Here is a 26623-nt window from a genome sequence, read left to right as displayed (position 1 = left end):
AGAAGTGTTTTATTTACTGAGCCCAATACAGATCTGAAGGAAAACTGGGGAACACTGGTCAATCTCAATCCAATCAACATGTCAGGGACACCCACAAGAAAGATGAGCATGAAATAAAAATAAAAAGACACCAAACATGATCATACAACCCAGAGCGGGGCAAAGAAAATCATGGTGCATGTTCTCAAAGAAACAATAAAAAATGAGATTTTTTTTTTTTTTTTTTTTTTTTTGACAGTAAACAAAATAAATGTTCACGTCAGCAGCTGTTGGAGAGGTAAATAAAGTCAGACTTCTAGTAAAATAAATGTCAGATACGACGGATGCAGGATCCACGACATCTGTTAGAGGCAATACAACCTAAAATAAATGACAGTTAATATCAATGTGCTAAAAATGTACTCTTGGATGAATAATTTGGTCAAATACATAGAAAACATTTGTACATTTTGTCAAGCTGTACTACGCTCCTGCCACGAGGGGGGAAGAATAATTATAATAATACGCTGTTAACTAAACACAAAGTACTACGTCTCTTCCGTATCCTTCATTGTGCAGGTTTCTTTTAACAGAAAGCCGCACAACTGCCCGTTTACACGCGTCTGGTGGCAAAAGTCGTGAATCAAGAGGCAAACTGGATGAAGCAATAACCAACAGGACACCGGGTTAAAGTTTTACTACTAATTTGTTACTTGTACACTTTTAGAAAGAAAATAAAATCACATGGAAATCATTTTAGTGGCAGGTCGACCTACGATGGCGAAGTACATAATCGACGGCAGACGCTTTTATCTTTTTTTCCCCCCCTTCCCTCGAGCAACTTAAAGAGCCGTTCACGTGGTTGATAACGAGGCGTGTTGGCGGCAGGCGAGGGAACGTTCCTCTGAACGTTCTAGGATGAGTGAGAACATGCAGGTGTGACGAAGCCTCGGCTGTCACCAGTCGAAATGAAATAACAGACGATGTGAAATGAGCCGATCCACCCGTGTAAACAGTCATTTTCTGATACAGAAAAATAGTAAGTGGACGATGTAATATTGATCTTTAATAACAACATCAGTTGAAAACACCAGCCTGCTTTTTTATATTCTTAAGTGGGAACATATATATTTTATAACAAAATAAATCTATACTGTTGTTTTCATAGTGATGGTTGGTTGCACAATCCCATCATCCCGTTCTCCGAGCGCGCCCGCTGTCTTTGTCCGCCGCGAACACGGAAGTGCACGCGAGAAGATGAACGTGTGAGCGAAGCAGCTCAAGAAGCCTCTGCCTGAGAAGAACATTAGTTTGAAGCCAAAAAAAAAAGAAAACAAAACCCAAGAAGACTAATAAAATACTCATCTTTTCCATCTTTATACCAGCTGTTAAAGTAATTTATAATAAAGTGTATGTTACTATTATTATTATTATCTTCATCATTTTTAAAAATCAGGTTTCACTGTATATTGGCATTTTGACACAAAATATCCCCGTGGATATTTACACAGGAAAAGATACTTTTCAAGCAGTAAAACAAGCTTATATCAGGGTTGCAACAGAGTAGAACAGTTCTGAGGAAACAATGGAGGAGAATTGCATAGCAGATCAGAGTACAACTAAAGAGGAACTGATCTTTTTTGGTATGGTGCACTTTGATTTATGACTGTGAACACGGTCACGTATGTACATGAAATGGTTCAGTCCATTCATAGTTTCACCCGGCCACAGTAAAGATCAAGCCTGCACACGGATGCTCGACGGCGGCGAAGGCAGGAAGCGGACGCCCGCCCTCGCGACTCCTCTGGTACGAGCCCATAGGCGTCTTTTCCAAAAAAACAAAAACAAAACAAACGAAAAAAACAACAACAACAACAACAAAAATTAAACTTTGTTTAAAAAGTGCCATTATGCTACATTTATCAGCTGATCCACGGTCTGCTACTGAACAGTTAACACACGGCGGTGTGTTACACAGCCTCCGACGTCACACAGTTTCCTGATTCTATGAGTTTTGGTCACATGGACAGTCACACGCGCACACACACTTGTGCAGAAACACACACACAATCACACACACGTAGAGTACATGAAATGGGGTGGGGGTGGGGGTGGGGGGGGGGGTGGAACAACAAAGTTGTGGCCGGTGGGAACAGTTCCATTTGAAGAGTTTATCTGCTGCGATTAGACATTCCGGCTGGTAAAGCTCTGAAAAATAACAAGCACCATTAGGAAAAGGCCTCAAACGTCCTCCGCTGGGGGAGAGTTCAGCAGTTTCCGCTTGATTCTGTGCTCCCACCGAAAGCAAAGAGAAATAAATCTACATTCAGACTTGCCGCTGCTCCACATCAGTCTCTGAAATGTTCCAGGCTTCTCGCTCCTCCCGTGTCAAGTCTGCGCGAGGCTGCGGGGCCTCAGTCGCCAGTCCAAAGACGCGTATCTCCATCTCCCAGGAGGCCTTTTCTTTGTGTCCGTTTAGAAACACCGGGGTCCTCACCGTCTCTGCTGGGCGTAGACCGGGTACGCTAGCGTCACATTCAGAGAGTCATTGTGCTGGACCAAAGACGTGTGCTGGTAGTGAAGAACGAGTTCTTTTAGCGAGCTGTACAGGTTGTACGGCTCGGCGAAGCCATAACCTGAGGGGGTCTTGTTGATGACGCAGTGCTTCACCTCGCCGTCCACGCTGCAGGGAGAGGACAACCGTCAGCATCACAGCCTTCCACACAGTCGTGACCTCAAACATGCTAGCAGAGCAGGGATACGTACACAACGCTGCAGGCGTAGCATCCTGCTTTGCTGCTGTCTCGAACCAGGAATGTTCCGTCCCTCTTGCCCTGGAGGAGCGCCTCGGCCTGCAGTCGGTTGATGTTGCCCAGCTTCCAGGAGCGTTCGTCATGATGGGGAAGGTCTTCATCATCGTCCACCATAGAATATTGACTAGACGAAGGAACAGAGAGTGTGAGTGGTGAGGCAGCGGCGTCTTGCGCTGGGCGCCCTCAGCTCTCTCTGACACGGATACTCACTCTTCTGTGTTCTCGTTCTTGATTCCGAGCCACTCGTTGAGTTTCTTCTGTCTGACTCCCTTCTGGGTCAACCACCTGTGAGAGAGGAGACACGTGGACGTTAGAAACCAGGACGGATCCATTTAGAATCTCTCCAGAGGAAAGACAGGTTTTTGGAGTGCAGCACTTACATGAGATACTGGTCTCTGGTCTTGCGGAGCTGGATCAGGTCTGGCTTGATGCTGTTCATCCTCTTGTCGATCTCTCTGTAATCCGCCGCCTGTTTCTTCAGATCTTCCTCCAGCCGACTCTTGCTGTCCACGATTTCGCTGATCCGAGACTTCAACTTCTCGTAGTTGCCCATGATCCTGAAACCAGAAGTCAAGATCAGTTATGATCTCTTCTAAACGGAGCTGGTGATCCGGTGATCCTGAGTCCTCCCACCTCTGGATCTCCTTGTCGTTGCCTTCCTTCCTGAACTTGTCGATGTACTCCTTGCTGTACCGCTCTTGTGTTTGACATTGCTCCTCGAAGATCTTGATGGTTTCGTTGAAAGCCTCAATGGCCGTCCTTTTCATTTGGATTTCCTGAAAGCAGGTGAGCAGGATTAGCGTATTACTACGATGTACTGCAATACCACGCATAAAAGGGTTCATATACTACAACTTCCTTTGCGTCCAGGTCTCACATGCTGCTATTTCCAGGACTTTTCTCATATTTTCTAACTTCCTCAGGCCTGGAAAAGGCTCCCCCCCACACTTTTCAAGGTTTTCCAGGACCATACGAACCTTGTATGTATTTTCCTGAAGATTTTACCATAAAGCTGAAAATACAAATCCTCGTGTTCCACCTCGACAAGCCGAGTCACAATTATTTCATTCAAAATTCCCGTTCTTGTCATTGAGCTGCCGAACACTGTACTGGGCTGCTGTATCTTGGCGGTACTCACTTGTGATGTCCTGGTGTACTCCTCGTAGAGGCGGTCGTACTCCTTGTTCTTCTCCTGGTACTGCTGGTGGTACTCGCAGAGTTTCCGCCCCACAGCTTCGATGTTGTCTTCTTTCACCACCTGGTCCTGAGAGCAAACAGATCCACGCACGCCAAATGTTAGACTGCGTTACTCGATGCTTTTCTAGCGTGTTTGTCCGAGGAGAGCCACGTCGCACCTGCTGGTGTTTGGAGACCGGGTACAGCAACTTCACGTCTAGCTTGGGGTTGTACTGGGCCAGTGACTCGTTGCGATAGTGGTTGATGAGCTCAACGACGGAGCTGAAGGTCAGTGGGTCTGAGAAGCCGTACTTCCCGTCCCGGTGGAATATCTTAATGAGCTTGTTGTTTCCTCCTTTCCTGTAGACCAAAAACAACAGAAGTCCTTAATGAGCTGCCAGAAATAACCGAACCCTCCTGGTGGGAGACACCGGTTGCCCCCTAGCTTACCTCAGAGTGAGAGTGTAGTCTCCGTGCATCTTAGTGGAGGCGTCTCGCACCAGGAACGTACCGTCTGCTGTGTCCCTCAGTTTCTCATTCACTTCCTCCCGAGAGATGTCTCCCCAGTACCATTCGGCGTCCTGCAGAGCCATGCTGTTGTTCATACCGTTGTTACTCACTGAGGTGGGCTTGGGTGGCTTCGGAGGTAGAGCTGTGAAGACAGGAGGGGGGGGAGGTAAATAAATCATATTCTGCTGCTGCTGAGTGACTCGTGGGGTTGATTCACGACTACGAAGCGCCACCGTCTTTATCTGAAACTGGATAACAAATCTGACTGTGTTTTATTTCATTAAATCCCCCCTCTCTCTCTCTGACACACACACCCCTCCTCATCCTTTTCCATTGATTAAATCAGGCTGAAAAAGCGCCCCCCCCCCTCCCCCCCTCCCCCGGTGAGGCAGTAATGACGAGGCAGTGGAGGGAGGACTGAAGTCAGCCAGAATGAATTTCATTCAAGAAAGAAGAAGAGCTTTCTAGAAACATTCTGAGCTGCGAACACAGAGCTGTCAGTGAACGCTGTCCCACCTGAAGACGTCCTTCCACCTGTTTTATTTACACAGTAAAAAAAATAGTGACAGAAATACGACTGAGCACTCGCCTCCAGCAAATTACCAGCTCTGAATGACCAGATTCTGCTTGAGATCATCTTAATTAACACGCTTAAACCGCGCTGTTCTTTTTTTTTTTTTTAAATTGCAGCTTTAAGGCAGCACGTGACAGATTTTAAAACTATAATTTGCACTGTGGTTGTCTTTCTTCGCTCGATGCATTCGACTCGTCCAAACATTTTCACTGTGGCTCTGAGAGGGAATCTTAAATCTGCAGTGGAAGCTCTCGGCTGACAGTTTTACAGGGGAGCCAGCGGTAGCTCAGCTAAGGTAGCGCGGCTATTTTTAACCCGCAAATCTGCGCTGCCTTTGTTCCCTCTGCGTTCACAGCCTTCCTGCAGCAACAGACCTTGCAGGCTCCCAACACTTGCCTGACAACATGCGTCCCGACCAGACAGAAAAAGCAGAGGCGCAAAACGCTGCGCAACAATTTGACCGCAGCAAATGTTTCCGCTCTCTCTATGTTCGCCTTCAAAACCTGAGAGGACCAGGGGTGTCATTCTTCAAACCAGTCCAGCAGCTGCACCGTCATGTGCTCATATATTTGACTCGACTGCAAAAACCTCCCTGAAGGAGCGAGATCAACTTTTCATTCATCCACCAAGAAATCCATTGAAAAAGCCATTAAATGCAGCCTGCTCAGTAACGTGTTACATCACTTACCACAGCCAATCACACGGGGGTCTGTCACCAACCACTCCTGCATCTTTCATTTCCTGAGAGCGATGAGGTCATCGTGGAAGCCCACTAGCTTTTTACCTTCAATTCTTTACAACACTGCAGCTAAGACGGGAGAGACTGATAGAATTCGGTCTGCAGGATCCAGCATCAGGTCCTCGCCTGCACGCTTCCATAGCAGCAAATGTGCAGCAGCTCTCCGCTAGCAGCAGCCTGTTCCATGCTTTCCCTCTGTCATCATCATCTCTCTCTCTCTCTGTTGAGCTCAGCTGCTCGCTCTCCTGCAGATCCTGTGGCCCCTCCTCTCTGCGTGTGTCGTGCGGAGCTTTAGTCCGTCCCACTGCTGGCACTCAGACAAAGCCAGCTCTGCTGCAGCAGCACGTACACAGCTAAATTATAATGCTTGGCCCGGTCAGCGGCACCCAGAGCTCCAAAATACGCCTGTAATCCCACAGCGTGACACGGGGCATGACAGAGATAGCTCCCTTGACTTCCTGAGTGATATCAAAATAGATCTCGTTCTTGTTAAGGTATAACGATTCAAGAGGCACGCCAGAGGGAACCCGGAGGAATAACGAAGCCCATCACATCGGCGATGGACGATGTTTCTAAACTAACGTCAGAGCTGAAAGTCTGTGTCCGACACGAGCGCCTGCTGCATCGCCCCCTCGCTGTGCTAGTCAGGATTCAAAGAATATCCCAAAACTGATTTAATTTCTGATTTACCTTCATCCTGATGAAGCCCAAGCATTAAACCTACACTGATCCCCTGCGCTCTACCAGCGTGACTCTCGGCAATGCGGAGTTGCTGCGTATCAAGTTTGTAAGAATAATTCAGAACTACACGGCAGGAGCAGCAGCCCGTGGCACAACTGCACCCTGACAGCTCCGACTGCAAGTTCAAAGAAAGAAAGGAAAGCGATTGCTCTCAGTCTGGTCTTGTCTTCAGCTGTGGTATTTGTCTCTTATTCTACCCATGTGGCCCATTTCGTCATAGCCTGAAGGCAAGAGCAGTCAAAACGTACTGTTCTACTTTTGGATGACACTTAAAAAGGGAGAAGATGAAGAGCATCAAACTTACGTTGCAAGTTATGCATGTTTTGATGACTCAAAGAAGTCTCCTTTGTAGCTTTTCTTTTATTCCCAAGAGGTAAATTAAATCCAACAGAGTTACTTTCAAGTCCTCCAGTAAAGCTCCATTTCATAGTTTAGGTCACGGAGAAGCTGGAAGTGGTTTTTGTTTAATTCTCAAAGGTTTATGAGGTTCTTAATGAAATCCAGGTAATCCGCTGGGTGCGAGGCAGGTGCAGCGTGCGGCTGTCTGGCTGAGGAACGGCTCAGTTACTGCCGTCAGTCTCCTGGTCTCTCTGCTTCTGAGCTCAGCCAGGCTGCGGCCTGCGTGCGTGAAGGCAGAGTGTTAATGATTAGCGGTAGCTGCTCTGGTGTCAGTGCTGCTTGTTCTGAACGCAGCCACTCGTGCCAGCAGCGTGTGTGTGTGCGTGTCTCGCTCCCTCTCTTTGGTCACTCCCTCTTTCCTTCTTTGTTTGTAAAGGAGGAGGCGAGGGGTGTTCAGTCTTATGATTAACTCGCAAAGTTTCAAATATTTGCTGAGCTGGGCACTTTGAGGCAGCGAGGACATGTGGCGGAGGGAGGACGGAGGGGGTAGAGGGTGGCCCTAGAAACTGGAGGCAGCCCTCAGTTAACAAGAAGCGCTCTGTGGAGCAGGCAGACTTTCCAGCCAACCAAATCTAAGTGGACCTTTTGTCGCTTACTTAAAATAGGCACGCAGTCACTGGGAGGAGGCACGCAGACACCCGTGCACACACACGCGCGTGCGCGCACACACACACGTCATTCAAAGAAAGACATATACATGATGTTTGAACTTAAGTCGGTCATTCTTTGCTATGGAGAGTGAAACCAGGCTGACACACCTCAAGCGCGTCACCTTTGTCAGAGTTGTGCGTTTATGGGAGTTTGTCTGTTAAAAAAAAAAAAAAAAAAAAGACGTAAAGGAAGCTTCAGGGTTTGGGTCTTGCATGCATGCCTCCTCTGCCTCCCATCCGTGCATTCATCCCTCCGTCCAACTGCCAAAGTGCTCCCACAGGTGCAAATTACTGACAGCTGAGAGCCACCATGCACAGGACCATTATAAATAGCCCTAACAGGTAATAAAATGTTTAAACAGCCACAGCCAGCCCCGGGCCTCTCGGCCAGCCAACGACACAGCTCTTAACTAGCACTGTACAAACATAATTGTGCCGCGCAACGCACTGCACTGTGGAGACCACCACTAAACACGCCACTGTTGCGTGTCTGAGATATTAGCCGCTAAGAAGAGGAAAGTATGTCAGGTGAGATTTTATCAATAGGTTTCATTTTCTCTCCCCGTACCCAAGCAGTCTGGGGAGTGAATGGAAATTCACAACTAATCACTTGCAGACGCTGTGTGAGTTCAGCTGAATTCTCTCAGTATTTTTACTCCGCAACATGCAGGTTCAGAACAGGCGAGGAGAACGTTTGCTAGACAGAGACAGTTAACAGCCTGTCTAACCTCCGCTGTATCATAGTCATCCCATGGATTTCATTCTCATGATTCCATCATCAGATCTTTAATTTCATAATAAAAGGTTGTATTGATAAAATATATACAGTATAAGTGTATAAAACAGGCTCAATTATGCCCACATGTCCAGCCCTTTTGTGCCTGCAGGTCTACAACTTTTACGACTTTTTTGTGGGCACCATTTTTAACACACTAATGCTTTTAACAGAATGTTGGAGTATAAGATGGCATTGTTAACCACAGGGCCATTGAGGCTGAGACGAGGGAACCGGACGTTCAACAATGCCAACTCATTTCCGGGTCTCTTTCCTGCTCTGCTCTTCCAGTAATGAAATGGACTCACACATCAAACTGGTTGTGCTCTCCTGCCCGCAGTTATGTTGCTATTTCAGGTTCATTACAGTGACGCAGCAATGGGCATAATGACGTTTTGTTTTTTTAAATGCAGTACTTCGTAAACGCTAAAACCACAAAATTCATGTAGGACAGCGATGCAGCTGCAGCCTCAGAGTCGCTGCAGCTTCAATTCAAAACATCCCAACCGTCGCTTGGTTTTGCAAAGATCAGGAAACCCAAACGGCTGCACGCTGCGCCCAATAACCAACTCAACTTGGTTTTAGCGCTCCGGCAGCAGCAGCGCACCTCCGCGTTTTACGCTGCGGTGGCCAACAACTGCAGCTTTCACAAGTCTCAGCACCTTTCTTCAGGCTATTAATAGTTCAGGTCTCAGGGTGTTCGTGTTCTGCAACAATTTTGACCCTACAGAGCACACGTCCACATTCTGCAATTAAGAGGCACATAAATCACTTTTCCAAGAGCAGAAACTCAATGCAAAACAGCCCAACATGTTCTTTAATTACTCGTCACCACACCAGGGTGCAATGTTATGCACCAATTTGAAAAAACGCCCAACAGCATGTGAAAACTGTGGATAATGGCAGCGAAGTGGAGCAAACATGAAAGGTTAACTACCTGGAGCTGCCTGACTTTCACTCCATTCACTGGTCACCATAACCTCAATGATCCTGATGTGAGCATCCAGGCTGGGTTCACAACTGTCGGGAGAGAGAGAGGGAAAAAAAGAAGGGCAAATTAAAATCTGCGTGTTTTAGAAACCAGGTGAAAGCTGCTGCTGCTGCTCTGGTTACTGTGCTGCTTTCAATCTGATGGTAATTCAGGCTTAGCAACTTTAATTGCTCAGCACAGCTGGTAAGTAGAAAAGCTCTAACCTATATCCATGTACAGCTAAACCCTATGACCGCCAATGCGCGTGTGTGTGTGTGTATGTGCGCGCGCGCGCCTCAGTATTGCATGACTGAGCCTGCACACTTGTCCGTCTGCTGGCCAAGTGTCTGTCTGTGACGGATCAGACTGTCATCACCCACCTGGTGGCCTGCTGTCTGAAGAACACAGGGCTGAAGATCTCGCCCAGCGCCCGGGCAGAGAGCAGGTTCTTGGAGCCGTTGTGACACACCCTGGCGAAGTGTCGAAGCAGACAGTGGAGGGTTAGCCAGTATTGGGAGGGCAGGCTCGGCGTGCTGGCAATGCGATGTAGCAGCTGGGCGCATTCCTCAGAATTCACCACCTCTGTTGAAAGGGACAAGAGCGTCCACGGGGACGGTCGGAAGCGTTAGTCAAAGTGCTCCTGTCTTCAAGCCTTCCTCGATGCAAGAGTTGCACAAATGAAAGGTGTCTTTAAAAGATGAAGAGGTGGAAAAAGTGTCATGTGCAGCTAGGTTTGGCGACCGCAGAGAGGCTGTGTGGTTCACAATGTGAGTAAGGTACACTGGCAGGTGATTGGCTGCTTACAGATGCTCTAGATAAACTTTCAGGCTTGTTTTAGTTCCTATTAACCACAGATATCTTGTTTCTGGCCATGTGACAGCGAGAGAATGCAGCCCTACAGAGAAGTGTGTGGTATTCGAAATTTTCTCTGACTTTGTAAAGCAAGACTGCGAGAAAGTTCAGAGAACGTGACAAAATACACTTGCTGTGCTGTAAACTGCATGCGTGGAACAAGAGAGAAGACTGTTCCACCGCTTTGAATTCTTAAAGTCTCTCTAAAGGTCAAACTCTACCACTGACGAGGTCTTGTGGTTTTGTGTTCAAAGTACTGAATGTTCAATAGCGGTGGGTACATTTCGTCAGCACTGTTTTAGGGTGCAGGAGTGCTGAACGACACGCACGCTAGAACAATCACCTGACGCCTGCGTGCCCCAGCCAGTCTACATACTGAGTCTCGAGCAAAATCTGAAGGCATTCGATGAAACGTCTCTTTTTTTTTTGGAGGGAAGGAACTCATTCCTGGCCAGCACACTGGACATCATGATGTCACGTTGAAGTTGACCCTTCTAACATATTGCTATCATTTCACATTATTAGACATTTGAGTGAAACTCTATCATAACCTGACAGGAAATCCTTGATCTATGGGCAGAGACGTGTTCTGTGCAGTTCGGTGACAGAGAAGAAACGTGCCACTTCAAATGTTGTGACCTGTTCAATGGTTCTATCCCACAAGACCTGCTCTACATGTGAAGTGCTCCGACATTATTTAGTCTGTAAGATTAAATTGACCGGTGGAGTGGTGGAAGCGCGACAGAACGGTGAGAGCGAGCGAGCTGCTAACCATAATGACATCCAAGTGGTTCACGGTGAATATTGAATAGTATTTTTGTTTAAAACGTATCGTCCCCCACGTCTGGAGGATGATTTGCAGGTATCTGTGCCGCCCTACACAGCTTTACTTATTGAAGTATGTTGGGCCTCATTGCACCTTCATCAAATATTACAGCTCCTGCACTCAGACGTATTGCAATTTTGATATTTTTTTCCATTAAGTGCGCAGCTCCACTGTGCAGTGAGTGAATGATGGTCTTCTGCTCTCACCTTTGGCAGTGTGGACCATCTGAGCATATATTGCGGAGGGGATGAGGGGCTGGGGGAGGTCCAGCAGGTACCTGCGCAGACCGTCACACAAGATCGGAAGGTCCAACTGATCCAGGTCTGCTGAGGCCGGATCTGAGGGACACAACAACACAAGGATGCTTGAATGCTAAAACTCACTTCTGTGCAAGTTGTCTGCAGGCGTGCAGGACTGTGACCAACACTTCCTCTTCTCTGTGTTTCTGCCTCCCTCACAGATGAACACGAGCTTCAGAGAGCAGATTCTACTTACCACAATCAAAATACTGCCTGACTTCAAGTCCACTGCCAGCAGTAAATGTCCGATACAACGTGGGGTTCTCCAGACCTAGAAATAATCAGGGACATGCAGTTACTGACAACACCAGGACGATTCACGGGCCTCTGTTTGACGGCTTACGTCAACCAACAACAGTGGTAGCATCAGTCATCCTCACCTTTCTTTTCAATAGCTTCCAGCAGTCTGGCCAGCAGGGGTGGAGCGGTCTCTGGGAGGGAGAACTGCTCCGTCAAGTCCAGCAGACAGAAGCCTGGAGGGGGGTAGGCGTAAAGAACAACTCATCAACCATCATGAGCGTGAATTTGTTGAACTGGCTTCCTGCTAAACCTTGACTGGTTCAATGTTTTGTTTTGTGCTTCTGACACATGATAAATAAGTCGCTCACTCATGTGAATGGACGGAAAAATCTAATTTCACCAACAAAAAAGGCTGAAATGTGCCGGGGTGGAGTGAAACTGTCAGCAGAACAGTTTCTAAGACCTAAACTAAACAGCCTTTTATTGGAGAGTAGCGCGTTTCATGCTTCAAACCTAAAGCGTGGAACGTCAGAGGTTCTGCTCTAGGCTACTTCAGACTTGAGGGATAAATGTGTTGGCCGTCGCCGTCACCCCCCCCCCCCCCCGACTTGTTCTTCTGTCCATGTGGCCTGGTAAGATTTGTGGAATCTATCTAGGAATCATCCTCTCTCAGGTTAACAGAGGGCTAACTAGAGGCAGGTTACGTGTCAACTGAGCACGCCCAGTAGGCTTCATCCTGGAATGTCAGCGCGTACCCCAACGCCTGACAGTAATGATTTACCTGACAGCGATGAGCTTCATGAGCATTAACTCCTTTAGTGAGAGCTCAATTATAAGGCATGCTCAATCATATAAAATCAAGCACTGCAGCGTTAAGCCAAAGGTGATGTCATCACATTGCTGCTTCTCAAAAGTCCCAAAAGTTTGACACACAAAGAAGCAACTATGAGCTATTTTTTGCCAAAGGTGTGAGTTAATTTGGATTTAATTGACTAATGAAGAAAAGTAAAGCGTCTGATGGGTGAGCGGGATGATGAAATAAATAAACTCTGCTCCCGGATTTATCTCCCGATGTGAATGCAGAGGTTTGTTTGAATGGCCGTTAAATATAAACACGGCGAAGGGAATAGCGTTTCACTTGACCCACTTCCTACGGAGATGGATGATCAGGATATGGTTTTGTCTGTACACGGTTTCTAGGACCTATGAGCAAATTCAGGGAACTGAAGTCAGGCAAAAACCCAATGTATATGTGACTCACGCAGAGCTGGAACGGCCTGCTGGTCAAATACAACCAATTCAATCTGTCAGTCAGCAGAGTTTGTGATGAATGTTGATGTGACATTAAATAGCAGAGGTTCTGAGGGTTGACTAAGAGCAGGACCTGCAAGCTTGTCAGAACTTCAAAAGGGGGATCTGGTATGAGACCAAAGGACGGCCTTCAAGAGTAAAAGGTGACTATTTACAACAGACCGAACCAAGAACAGGAGGTGCTGAGCACTAAAGTTAGGGTTTGGTGGACCAGGGAACTAAGCAAACACCCTGTGATATGAGGTAAGCCAGGTCTGAGGCTTTTTTCTTCGTTTTCCTTCAGAACTCTGCACCCAGGTGTGGACATGAAAGGATCCAGGGGTTGGCCGGGATTTTATTTGGATTTGCAAAGGTGTATTTTGAAAAAGCACTTTAGTGAAAGGCTCAACTGTCTACAGTTTCAAAATGCTGAGAAACTATGAATGGAACCCTTTCTCGTAACCATATTTTTCTTTCTCTCTACCTTTTTTTTTTTTTCAAAAAAAAAATTACTACATTTTTTGAATCAGACATTAAACGGGCAACAACTGGTCCCATTGATGCATGGATGCTAATCATTACCGAGGAACTACCCTCTTCCACCAAAGACAGTTCAATCCAGCCAATAATGAACGACTTCATCCAAATCCACATCCTCTTTAGCCGGTGCACTGCACAGGCTGGCATGTTGCGTGTGAAGAAACTGGATTACTAAAGTCCTTCTAACCACAGAACACACAAAACTCCATGTAGGACAACTGGTCATCTGGAAGACATTATTGGAACTGCGTGGAGGAGGAGGAGAAGGAGGAGGAGGAGGGGGTTCTCAGAAGCAGTGAACTTTGAGATGGAACACCAAAGTTTCCCTAAATAGAGATGGAGACACGCAGTCCTGCCATCGCACACCTTGGAAGCGTAACCTTTTTCTCAGACAAGATATCTAACACGGCTGCCGTTCTACAGCCAACCTTTTTCTGAGAAACCTAACTCACAACCTGAGGTTAATTTTAACCCCCCCTACAAACACCACCACCACCGCCCCCTCAAACACTATTTATATCATAAAAATGGACAGTCATATCTAGGGGTAGGCTAGATTTATTACAGATAAGATTTCAGACAAACTAGACAACTACATTTTTATGAGCGGTGAGTTATGATGTAGCCTTGTGTAAAATCATAAAACCACGCACCACATCAACATGACGTTATATTCAAACAGATTTCAAAGCGACTGTCTGGCGTTTCTTCATATTTTGGTGATAACTCCTACCGCAAATCGGCCCTTGTGTTTATTTACCACGGCTGACCTATGAGTGACACCGGGCAGCCCGCAGATTGAGTTGCTTCTTGGTACTACCCAACGATGTGATAGTTTCAGCGCCGATGGAATTGTATCAAGTAGCAGACAAAATATGGCAGACATGCTCCAAGCTATCAGGGATGATTGCTAAGATGCCCTGGTACAAGATCAAACGATCTTCTGATCCGAGCGGCCACAGCAACCGTGGAAACACACACGCAACACAAATTTTGAAATGTAGAAGAATTTGACGTCTTCATTTACAGGACAGCTTGCGTGGCGTAGGCTAATCACCTGCACCTGAGCTCCGAGCTCACTGCAGACTCGAGGTTGGGTCTGTCGTGGCGGCAGCACTTCCTTTATAAGACGGGGTTTTGTTCTTGGGCGGCTCGGCAGCAGAAGGCCTCAGCAACTGGTCTTCATCATGGATAGTTTTAAACCAGGAATGGCGATATCTTACAAGCAATTTGGCCAAGAAAGAGCCTTTTCAGATGGTGGTGTCTGGATAAAAACTACATCGTGTTCAGGTTCATCTCCTGAGGTAAGAAAGATGAAACGCGAGCAAAACTGTGTCAATATAAATCTGGCTCATCAGACCGACACCACAATATTAAACGACCACTGTCTGCTAACACAGTTGATGTACAGATACAAGAGGTGATATTATCATGCATCCTCATCTGAAACACTGGTTTCTCTCAGTTTTAGAGGTTCCTCTTTAAATCACCCTCAACCTCTCAAACCAAGTTTCTTTGAAATAAATAGACCTGATTTTTCTTTGGCAGAGTCTTTGGTGTTGGCCCTGAAAACACGACGGTGGAGGTACCAACGATTGGCCGTAGTCTTGCTCCGTTTAGAACAGCTGATTGGCTGCACACAGTGGAGGAGACGGTCCAATTCTCCAAGAGTGGGAAGTTGGTATCTGTGGCAACTGGGTAGAGGAGAGTGAGGAGACAGGGGCCCCTGGTCGTGTCTGTGCAAGCCTGCGTGCTTGGCAGACCTCCTCATGATATCCCAAAAGGCCTCAGCCAGTCACTCAGTAGTCAGTTAGTCGACCACAGGCTGAGGAAGTCAATGCAGCTGCCACTGGTGCTGCTGTGGTGGGGGGGACAATCTCCCCGGCTCTAACGGTATGTCTGAACTGAAGAAACTGCAGACTGTGGGCAGGACACGGCTGGGGCACCACGGACGCACTAAAGATAGCTCACACTTTGGATAAATTTAGAGGGCCTACTCAAGTAACCAACCATCTCTTCTTGTCTAAAAAAAAAAAAAAAAAAAAAAAAAAGGCCAGCAAAGGAAGAAGAAGAAGAAAAAAAGCTGATAACCTAGAAAAGACCGCACCACTCATGGCAGCATATTATAGAGCAGTAAGTAGTAGAGTGAGGCTGCAGCTGAAACTAAATACAACACAAATCACACACTACAGAAAAGAGCTGGAATGTTTGATTGACACATGGGCAAAGGAAGCAGGAACATGCTTCAGCATACTTGTACTATCACCCAGTGAATTCTACACCTTCATGCCATAGTAGAAAAAAAGAAAAGAAAAAGAAAAGCCGGGCAACATCTCCCCCTGCAGGCGGCAACGTATATTGCAGAAGCTCAGCGGCAGCCAATGAGGAGACTGTTGCTACAGCTTGAAAATTAACCCCATCACCGACACACCATCAATCACTCTCACAACATGACTGCAACATACATACATATACTATATACACACAACTTTTTCCCAGGGATCATCTCATTAAATGAAGACATTTAGAGATGGATGGTTGAGGCACAAATGTCCAGCTGAGAGCTTCTGTCTGTCGGTTTGGATCCATCACCACTACATCACTACACATTTAGAATAAAAACGTTGTAAATCAATGAATTAAAATGCTGTTAGTCTGTTAAGTGCGAGTTTCAGCTGTAAATCAAATCAAATCAAATTGCAGTGCGTCTACTTCTCTCTGTGCTGCGAGGGAGAAGTACAGAATGTACCTTGTAATTTAGCCTTCACGGACAAATGAAGGTGTCCGGGCAAAACGTGTTAGAATAAACGGATCAAGAGCTGTTTTGCGCTGGTGGTCAATCAAACAAGCTATTTGAATACATGCTTATTGGTCTGGATTTTTTTTTTTTCTCTGCACAAGAAAAAATAACAAAAACCAACAGCTTCATCAACTGGTCATCAACTGCAGCTCTGCATCTGCCCTGAATTTCAAGCGCTGCGTCATTACAAATGAACATCGGTGGCTCTGATTAAGGGAGACGGCCACGACAATTAAAGATCAACGGGCAGAACTCATTTGTCCCGACTGCCTTTGGCCTTCGAACTTACAAACTAAAATTTGTTATTTTACATTCCTTCGTTCTGAGAAACTAATTGCAAGAAGAAGAAAAAAACAAAATCATTCCAGCTAGGAGTCATGAACACGTCTGCGTAGTTTTAAGGAGCTGCGACCATCTTGATTTCTCTTTGGCATCAGCATGACGGTTGGGAGCACAGAGGGAAGTTAGGCCAGTGAGGAAGCAACGGCGGTAACCTCCGTTGGATGACAACCGCTAAAAGTCGAGTGGCTGTCAGTTTCATACTGAAGGTTTGTATCATAACTGGTTTTTGACTTAAACTGGAGAGGTACAATAAGGTAGGGGGGGTCTAAGGTGAACTGATTTTATCTTGAAAAAACTGACAGGCGTCAGCGCCCAGTTTACCACAGTAAGTCCTTGTGTGAAAGTAAGTGAAGCTTCGCTGGAGGAGCCCATGATTTATCATGTTAGAGGCATTATGTAATGCCACACCTCCGCAGCACGAGGCTCACGCAGCTACACGGCTCGTCCACTCCCTCTTAGTAAATCATACATGTGTGATACCCTTTCTGGTCCCCTGGACTTTGTGTTTCTATCTAATCGTACCTCGGTCTGATTACACCACTTCTATGGGTGTCTCTCTCTCTCTCTCTCTCTCTCTCTCTTTCTTAATCCTGCTAGCAGACATGCTCGGACTCCAGTAAAGAAGATTTGCCAAATTCAGACTTCAGTCTCTGAACACAATCAAGTAATGAAACATTTATGCACGCTTTCATGAGCACGACTCCACCAACGCAGCCGGGGGAAGAAGTCAAACTACAGCGCTGACTTTAAGTCCTTATTATTTCCTGATCTTTCCCACCATCACATCCTTTTAAAAATTTTTTTTTTTTTTAATTATTATTTTTATACTGTACGGTTGAATTTTGAGCTCTCCAGTTCTAATATTCTTGGAGGGACTTGCAGACTAAACATCGTAGTTGAATATTTTTAGCACTGGACAGGGATGGGTAACTGCTGTTTTCACTGTCCTACACAGGAAGCTCCAAGTGATGTTCACCCAAAGCAGCTTAGAGGAGGTCAGCAGCTACTTTGACCGGGGTCAGTTGCTCTAAATTTACATGCAGACAATTTTAATCATATTGTTTTTGTGGGTTTGTTTTCCCTCAGTGAAAGAGGGGCAGATTGAGCTAAAAACACTTGGTGTATTATAAATAAATATATATCCTCAACTGTGCAGATAATTAATTAAATGACAAACATTCCCAGCGTCTTTTAAAGGAGTGGAACAAAATGCTGATAAACAGTGGAATATACGACCGTACTTCCTCCTGCTCTTCCTGCCTTATTGACACACTGACATTTAGTAATGACTGTTATTAAATCAGCTGGAATTATAAACAGATGTCCGTGTCAACATTTGCAACCACTTTATTGCAATTTCTGTTGTTACCGTAGGAAAAGTGCTGGAGTATCAGTTACTCCAGGATTCCAACTGCTATCCTCCACTGTGAGAATTTGTAGTTGTTGTTTTTTTTTAATTATTTTGGGGTAGAATCAGTCAGAGGGTCCAAGACCCAGCACTTAGTGATTATGTAGCACTAACTGTGTTGTGTCATGTTGTATGTCTGTTATATAAAAAAAAAAAAAAAAAGAGGGGGGGGCGACACTTCTTCTGCCACTAGATGGCAGTACCTGTGACCAAATCACAACTGAAGCACTTTTGCGCTTCCTATGGACTTTTCCTTAATTAGGTCTAAATTCTTGCTTGTGTTGTACGTCGCTTTGGACAAAAGCGTCTGCTATATGAAATTGTAGAATTTTGTTTTTTTTTTATCGTCTCATATTAAAGTTGGCTCGCCAAAAACAGGTGACTTGAAGATGTCCCCACTTGCACTGCTTGATGAAGCCATTTTACAAATGAATCTGCAGTTTGGAGACAACAAAAAACAAAACAAAACAAAAAAAAAGCTCCAAAAGGCTGAAATGTAGCTAAGTGGTGCGGCTTCATGTGCTTTTGTGAGCATTCTAACAGAAAGATGAGTCTGTGCTGCCATTAGGGATGCAAAACAATTCAGTAACAACCCAAACCGCTCAATACGTGGGCTAATGTTCAATTAGCACATGAGCAGCGCCGTGTGGTTCCCTGCGGAATCAGAAGTCAATTTAGGTGGTGTGTATCTACAGGGCCGTCATGTTAGTAATTCATTTCAGCTACGCGTGTGAGTGTTTCTGCGTTTGTCTGATATTTGATGGGAATTTTTTCCCCTCTCACTTAAAAAACGAAACAAAACAAAACTGAACCACGGGCTCGCAGAACCGCTGCAGCCCTGGTTGACACGTTGGTCTGAAACTGCCTCTGATACTTAGAGACGACTAAAAAAAAAACAGTCCTGCAAAGCAAAAATAGTGGCATTCAATAAATCATTATGTTATATTCATAATTTCTCATGTTAGGAGGCAGTTGATTTTCTCCTCACACCTCAAATCTGTTGGCAACACCACGTGCTAATATTTATGAAATAAAATGAATACAAGTTCATTTTAACCTCCGACTCTCTCTCTACACGCAGCAATTTACTGAGTGTCATATACTTAAATTAGTGAAATTAACCTTGCGCCAGCAGGATGTCCACTGATAACAATGACAGTGTAAAACAGCAATCGCTGGGGTCCTATTCAGTGTGCAACCATTTATTGTCCAGCTGCATTGTGCACCAAGTTACTGCAATCAGCACTTAGCACAATACTGATTCATCACAAAGCTACAAATCAGTCTACCATGCAGTCTGTGGGCACCTCTCCACCAAAGGAGCGCCAACACTGGCCCCAGCTGCTTTTATTTCTACAGAGGAGCACCACATCAGAGCAGAACCATCACGTTATAAAAACTGTGTCCATCCTGCCTTCAATAATACGCCATTGTTCTTTCTGGCAAAGTGTCTGAAAAGAGAAAAGGTAAATAAACGTGAAGCCAAAACCGCTGTTGCTATATGCCCAATGTAAGGGAGAAGTTAACTCTCAGCAGAGAAGCCCTGACAGAAAAGTGTTCGGTACAGCAGATGTCAGGCTGAGTATTAGAGAGGCCCAGAGAAGGAGGCTACATTATCTCAATCTCCAGCTATGCAGAGTACTCGCCCTGAAACCCGGCAACTGTCTTCTCTGCGGAGGCTGCTCTCTTCCTCTCCAGTGGTGCTTTTGAACGCATCCATCTTTCACTCGTAGAAATTGAACTACTTCCACCCAGATGTTACAAATAAACGCGTAAAAGTCCACCACCGAGTAAAATGCTGCAACGTGCTCACGCTAAAAAAAACAAAAAAATTTGTCCTCCCAATGAGCTGAAGCACAGAAAACATCTAAGAGGTGTGAAATTAAGGATAAACTGCAACGCCACTGCTCTAATAAGACGCACATGAACAGCCAGCGAGGCCACTCAGATGGCATCAAATATTTCCTTCAACAAGAAGCAGCATGTAAGCCTGGATCTTGTGACCGCATGAAGAGTAACAAGCAGTTATTCACACTTTAATCTCCAGCAGTTGGAGGGGTGCTTGCACAGACTGGCTCCGTGACGCAGCCAACACGAGGGCCACAAGACACTGAGGTTTTCACTGAACCACTAACTGACCTCAAATTAATGACCTAAATATATTCACTCCTGCAAAAAAAGGGGCTACAATAATGACTTAACGCACACAAACTGAGCCCAGTAACCTGCTGTCTTATCATAATGGCTCAGCAATTATATCTTAGCCAACACACCAGGACTAATGAGGCCTGTGCACCCACTAAAAATAGAGAAAGCTGACTGCAGATCACGGTGCTTTAAAAGCAAATGCTGATACCAATCATGTTGATCTGGATTTCACTTCCTGCACCACGGAAATAAGGACAACAGTTGAAACAAACAGACAACCTTTAAAGTCCAAGTTCTTCTTGACTACGAATCAAATCAAACTCAATTCTGAAACATTTAACATCACCTTTCACGTCAACAAGTCAATCAGTAGCCTCCACCGTGTGTGAACGCCATCTTATCTGCCGATGGTTAGCAAATATCTACTGACACAGCTGATTGGTGATTGGCGCGCCACCGCACTTCACCTCTGGACAGTTCCCCACTTCAACTCTGCGCTGTGACGTCCGTTATCGTTGACAACACGGGATTTTGGAAACGTTCTCAATCACAGAAAGGTGGCAAATTACCGGGGAGCGCCAGGTCAGGCTACATGGAGGTCAACAATACTTACTTATTAGGCACATGAAACGATGCAACACTGGTTAAAAAAAATCTGCGAACTCTTAAGAGGGAGCTGGAAGAAGAAATAACCGACTAGAATTCAAGAAGTCTGCAATTCAGTATCAAATCAAACGAAGCCCCTTTTCTGACCAGAGTTCTATGGTGCAATCTTGGAGTTCCTCTGCTCTGCAGGCCCAAACACATGCATATTCTTTCAAACGGGAGGCCCAGAAAAGGAGCAACACTTTAATGTTTTTTTTTTTTTTTTTTAAAGGCTGGGAGCTGGAATGAGGCGGAATAGTTTCCCAGCCCGGCCCTCTTCTCTTTCTCTTACCCTCTCCACATCTGCTGCACTCATGTAAACCCCTGTGGCTTAGAGAGGAGAGGCCCCTTTCCAAGCCTCCATTCTCTACCTCTCTCCCCCCCACCAGAGCTGACTGTAGGAATTATCAAAACATTAAAAAAAGGAGGAGGAGATGGAGGGAAAAAAAGCGAAGGAGTAGGAGGAAGGGAGTGAGATCCCTTGGTGGTGGGCAATAAATCACAAACACTCTGGGAGCAAAAAGAGCCCTGCCTCAATCATGGCGCCCTCAGCCCCTCTTCAAAGCCCCCTTGAGTATGCAGGGCCCAAGTCCCTCCCAAGGCCCCCCACGCCCGCCTCTGCCCCTCTGCCAAGCCCACAACTCCACTCCAGTCCTGGTCCTTTCGCACACCATCCCTTGAACCAGTGCTTTAGCTAGCACAGGGGCTCTCTCTCCCGTACCCACAACCTCCGGGCCCCTTCTCTCCCCCCTTGCTGTGTCTCTAGCAGCTCAGGACACAGAGACTTTTCTTCTCTCGTTGCTACATTCACACTCGCTCCAGGCTCAGCGCTGCCACTCAACCACGACACAGCCATTCAACACATGGCCCTTCATGAGCTCCTCCATCACCCTGCAAACCACAGCAAAGAATTTCACAATCGCACCACAAACGGCATAAACCTGGCAACGGCAGCTGCTCTTTAGGTGAACAGAAAGCTTTTAGGCACACATTCACGCACACCACAGTGTCTTTTAAAAGATACAAGTTCTAATTGCAGTGGGGAGTTGTGGCCAGAACAGTAACACTGATTCAGAAGGGTAATTTTGCACGGGCAGCCATGATGAACTTCTCAGAACCAGAACCGCCTGTCAGTGTTGCAGGGGGGAGAAGGAGAAGGAAATGGTCTCCACTTGTCACTGGCTCAACATTTTAGGTCCTTCTGTCGCGCGTCACATAAAACACTGCAACGGTCACGTTACTTGCATGTGGAACAGTCCAACTTTTGGGGAAGATGTCAGCCATCTTGCAGTGAAAGGTTGAAGACACCAAACCTGTCTCTTCGACCTTTGTCTCAACAAGGTGTCTCAAAAGCGCCAAACTTCTTTTTATTTAAACTCCATACCTTTTTTCATCACATGCTCAAAAGGGTTCATCAAAGCAGGACATTGTATTCTTAGCAGCAGTCACATATTATCTTTACAAAAATAGCAGCAAGGAGCTCATATGATGTGAACAAGTTTCCAAACTGACGCAACCATCATGACCCTCAGGTGACTCGAAAACAGCCGAGCTGCTCCCTCCGGCCCGGAGGACTCCAGTTCAAGCAGCAACGTCAAACCTTCGATTGTGCAGCGGCAGCACAAGACTCCAGAGGTAGCTACGGAGTACTGGCGCCCGATAATATTCTCCTTATCCGAGTGGTGCGTGGGGGGGGGGGGGGGGGGGGGGCAACTTCGTAGGGGAAGAGGCTTTGGTACTGGAACTAAGAAAAACAACTTTGTTTTCAGACGTGAAATTTTGGTTTTGCTGCTGTACTGTGTGCTGGTGAACAATTCAACCAAAATTTCAATGAGTTCCTTTGTTGCCTTGATGACAACAGGACAGGGAACTTCCCCAAACGACATGCGTCAAACCGCCGCTGTCATGGTCGCAAGAGGATGTGAATCAGACCTGAGGTCTGCAGGCCTACTTGGGTTCAATGAAGCCGATGCAGCGACCTCTTGGCGCTTGCTCCGTTTATTTCAACCAGCGCGACATTTAAAAAGGCCTGGTTCAGTTTGTGGCTTTTTAGACATTATAGTTTAAAATAGAAACATACATATAAAATCCTTTAATCCTGTATAATTGTGTTCAACCTAACTGTTCCCGGGAAGATGCAACACCCTCATAAATCACAAATTCAGTAAAGTGACTTTGTTTCTTTTTTAAGAACCCTAGATAATACAGTATCACCAAACATCGCTGTGGCACTCAAGTGTGCATTCTTGTGCCCCCCCCCCCCCCCAATACTGACAGAATTACATTCCCTGACAATGTGGCTTTGCAGAAACCCCCTAATGTCCCCTGTAACGCATGGTTGGTACAAGATGCTCTACAGGACTGGAGCCTGGACGCGCGCCAGCACCATTGTCCTCTGGACCACTGCAGCTGTGTGACGCTGGGAAGAGACACTGGTCATCAAAGACTGCCACTGTTTGCCTGTCTCACACTTTTTTCATCCGGAGTATTGAAGTATGAGTGAATCTGTATTTTCATTCGGTGTTCAGTCAGTCATCAACCGCTGAGACACACTGACGTCCACTACCAGAAATCCTCCGTGGACGCAGGCAAGCCCCGAGCATCTCTCAGCCGGCCACACATGATGGGCTCGCCTGCGTCCGCATGTCGACAAAGGCCACGAGTTGTGAATGAGAACAGGCCGGATCAGAAACAGCCACGACAATAAAGACTCTTACAGCTCTTCTGCGCGGTGGCTGGAGCACGCCGACGTTGCACACACGTGTACCAGCGGCCCGATCCAAACACATGCGCAGTTTTATGAATGAGGCACTCTCTCTCTTTTTTTTAAAAAATAAAATCTTCATCAACAATTTAAGTTAAAATGTGCCATTTCTAATCACTGTAAAAGTTTGTCATTATTTCAGGGAAATCACCCCCCCCCCCCGCTTTACCCTCAAGGGCTCGTCTTTCATAAGGAACCACTGGCCTACATAATCCGCCTGAAATCCAAGCACAGCGAGTCCCGGACTTGCAGTACAATGGCAGACACCTAAGCCGCAGCCTAATTTGCTTCAGAGTTCAGCGTTTAACTCACCTTGTTCTGAGTCCGAGTCCGCCTCAGCCCTGAAGGAGCCCGGGGCCACAGGTAAGGGCCTGAGGGGTCTTGGCTTGGGAGTGGGCGGAGAGATCCATTTCTTTCCGATATACTCAACATACGTCCCAGGGAAGTCCCCCTTTTCCTGAGTGGTTTCGTTGAAGCCGGGCAACCAGCCAATCTCATCTGGCCTCTGTTCCAGCCCATCAGTGTACCCGAGAGCCACCAGAGCCCCTTTGCTTACCAGGAGTATATCCCCCACATGCAGATCAATGTCCTCCTCCCTCTCCTTCTTGTAATCGTAAAGCGCTCTGTATTGATATCCTTCGGCACTCATGCTGTTCACTTTATATCAAGATGCTCTTCTGAAGATACACGGCCGGCTTGACGGCAGCTCCGCCTGCAAAGTGGCTATGGAGTTTGTCTGATAGAGTCTTCGGCGCAGGTGCACATCGGCTAGTGGGAACAGCTGCGGGACTCCAGCCAAACTCGTCTTTGCGATGTTGATCTGAGATGATCTCTTAACTTGTCTTCATTCTTTCACGGTTCCCGTCTCTGCCGAATGATTTGCAGTTTTCGCAGGTGGCCTCACAAAATGCACCCATCAGTGGATGGCCGGCGGGAGTTATCTTGAGAATGTTCTCCAGACCTGTAAGATGAGAGTCACAAAGACGTTTCAACACATTGCAAAAGACAACAGATGCATTGCGTGAGGGCGTGAGACGTTCAGGTGCTGCAGTCCTGAATATGCCGAGGAGAAGACATTAATCTGTCTTAAACTAATACCAATCATTTGCCCAAAATCAGCATAAAAACACAGCAGTTTGTGCAAGTATTTATGTGTAAAAAAACACTCTTAATACTCTACTGTGTCTGACACTGTGCAGAAAAATAAATGTAACTTACCACTGGGAAACACACACGCGCAATAACCTCAACGGCTGTTGTTGCGTGTCTTATTCTTGTCAAGTGTTTATATTAATTTTTACTTATACTGTCAGTATCTATGTTGTTAATCCATCCACTTTGCTGCTGCAACATGATTTTTTGGGGACTAATAAAGGAATATCTTGTCACATAACTTCTCATGACACCACAAACACTTCTCCTTTATTAAAAAAAAAAATCCAACGTAACATTAATATACAAATATTTGTAGGTCATGTTTTAGCGCAGTCGTAAAGATGAACCGATGGGGTCTGTGGTTAACTCAAGCTCAGTTTAAGCTCAACCCCAAAAAGCGTATTTCAGAATTTGGAGGCCTTTCGTGTGTCTTAAATGGAAAAAAGCGGCTAAAACAAGTTTGTGCACCAGAAGGCTTCAAGGTCCCCACGTCACACTGGTTTCTGCTTAATTTTGGACCGCAAGATCTGCTTCCAGGTCAGCAGTGATGTCACAAATCGTGTTCCTGGTCCCGCCTCTTAAAAAATAAAAATAAAAAAAATCCAAGATTCTCACTGAGCGCAGACAAAATGCACACTTTCACCCTCCATCCCTCTGCGGGGTGGAACTCAAATATTCATGGAGGGGGGGGGGGGGCTAGAGGACACACATTTACTCTTCCAGTAAAAGTGTGTGTGTGCAGAAGCTGCGGTCCGATAGAGCTGCACCTTCACTGCCTCGAGTCCTCATGTCACTGCCCCGAGTGTCCCTGCTGCTCCTAGTCGACCCCCCCCCCCCCCCCAGTACACATATTAAATATTTAACTGCACATTTAACTGCTAACATTCAACCCCCAACAGCTTCAACAACTCCCAGCAGTGTTATACAACCAACATGGCAGCTCTCTTTGTGTGCATGTTCGAGGCTTGCAGAGCCACCGCGGACTTGAACCTTCGGTGGTTTTTAAGCGGACCTCCTCCGGTTTTTAGGAAGTCGAACGGAGTTGGTGACCGAAATAAAAAATGTCGGTTAGCTGGACTGGCTAGGCTAGCTACCGAGAACGAACAGATCACGGGTTTTTAATCACGGCGGGGACAAAAACTTACGGGGATGAACTGAAAGTTGATGTTTAAAGCTTCCTCACGAGGATTGAGAAGCTTTAATCAACAGAATTGACGAAAGCGGACATGTTGGGACGCTACAAGATTAAACACGCGTTACTGGAAAAAAAAAGTGACTTCAGCTTTGAAATAACTTGAGAGAAAGAAGCCCCGACCACCAAACAAGTACAGTTTCTCCACTATTTTCACTTTTTGAAGCGTTAAGTCGTGTTAGCCAGCCATGCTAGCCAGCTCGGACAGGAGCAGCTAACGTTACGTACCGAGTCCGCATGAATCCAGACTCCTCCGGGCTTCGAAATTCAGAGCTCCGTCGCGCTGCGGTTGAAATTAAACTCTAAACAGGCGATTTACCAACGTTGGGAGAGAGTTACGAACATCCTGCTTTGGGTTTTAAATCCGTTTTTTTAGTCCACGTCCTGTACAAACTGTTTCAATCTACACCCCGTCCACATAACGGCTCGCGGTCCCGAAAAGCGCTGCCTGGAACGTCGCCTCAGCGGCCGAGCGAGGGGGGGGGGGGGCAAAGACCGAGAGCGGCCACCCATTGGCTGCTTTGCCTGTCAATCAAATACAAGGCCAATCGTGTTCGCGGTCGCGGAAGCTACGCCTCCTTCATGTACTACTGGCACGCAACATGAGACGTCCATAGAAGTTACATAACTTCTGCACGCAATCCCGAAGTGTCCTTGCTCTCTCTGGGTTTTTGTTGTCGGCTCATGTTCTAACGGCGGTCTGGGATCATTTCACGGCATCAAATTTAAATTTCCCACCGTGAAGAAAAAAAAAAAATGAAGCCAAGCATACATTTGTGAACACACAGGACAAGTA

At 46.3% G+C, this 26623-nt stretch overlaps 1 protein-coding gene across 3 annotated transcripts; it reads right to left on the bottom strand.

The window, feature by feature from the left end:
- Positions 1–26268, bottom strand: pik3r1 (phosphoinositide-3-kinase, regulatory subunit 1 (alpha)). Of its 3 annotated transcripts, XM_086186554.1 has the most exons (15): positions 26056–26268; positions 23793–24441; positions 11684–11776; positions 11500–11574; positions 11211–11342; positions 9707–9908; positions 9294–9376; positions 4419–4620; positions 4148–4328; positions 3931–4056; positions 3426–3568; positions 3173–3349; positions 3003–3077; positions 2746–2916; positions 1–2662 (listed from the first exon to the last, which is right to left on the bottom strand). In XM_086186554.1, the coding sequence occupies exons 2-15, from the start codon at positions 24127–24129 to the stop codon at positions 2473–2475; spliced, it is 2187 nt and encodes a 728-aa protein (XP_086042680.1). In that variant the 5' UTR covers positions 24130–24441; positions 26056–26268; the 3' UTR covers positions 1–2472. The 3 variants fall into 3 exon arrangements, with proteins under 3 accessions (XP_086042680.1, XP_086042681.1, XP_086042682.1); XM_086186555.1 differs by lacking the exons at positions 9294–9376; positions 9707–9908; positions 11211–11342; ... (2 more) ...; positions 23793–24441; positions 26056–26268 and adding an exon at positions 6837–7209 and having other exon boundaries at positions 2–2662; XM_086186556.1 differs by lacking the exons at positions 9294–9376; positions 9707–9908; positions 11211–11342; ... (2 more) ...; positions 23793–24441; positions 26056–26268 and adding an exon at positions 5741–6018 and having other exon boundaries at positions 2–2662.
- Between the last annotated feature and the right edge of the window lie 355 nt (positions 26269–26623).

The sequence above is a fragment of the Aulostomus chinensis genome, chromosome 19 (assembly GCF_037954235.1).
Source record: "Aulostomus chinensis isolate RoL2024-O1b breed Wild chromosome 19, RoL_Achi_v1.0, whole genome shotgun sequence".
Lineage (NCBI taxonomy): Eukaryota > Metazoa > Chordata > Actinopteri > Syngnathiformes > Aulostomidae > Aulostomus > Aulostomus chinensis.
The sequence above is the reverse complement of the archived record's forward strand: the minus strand, read 5'-3'. Positions and strand labels throughout refer to the sequence as shown.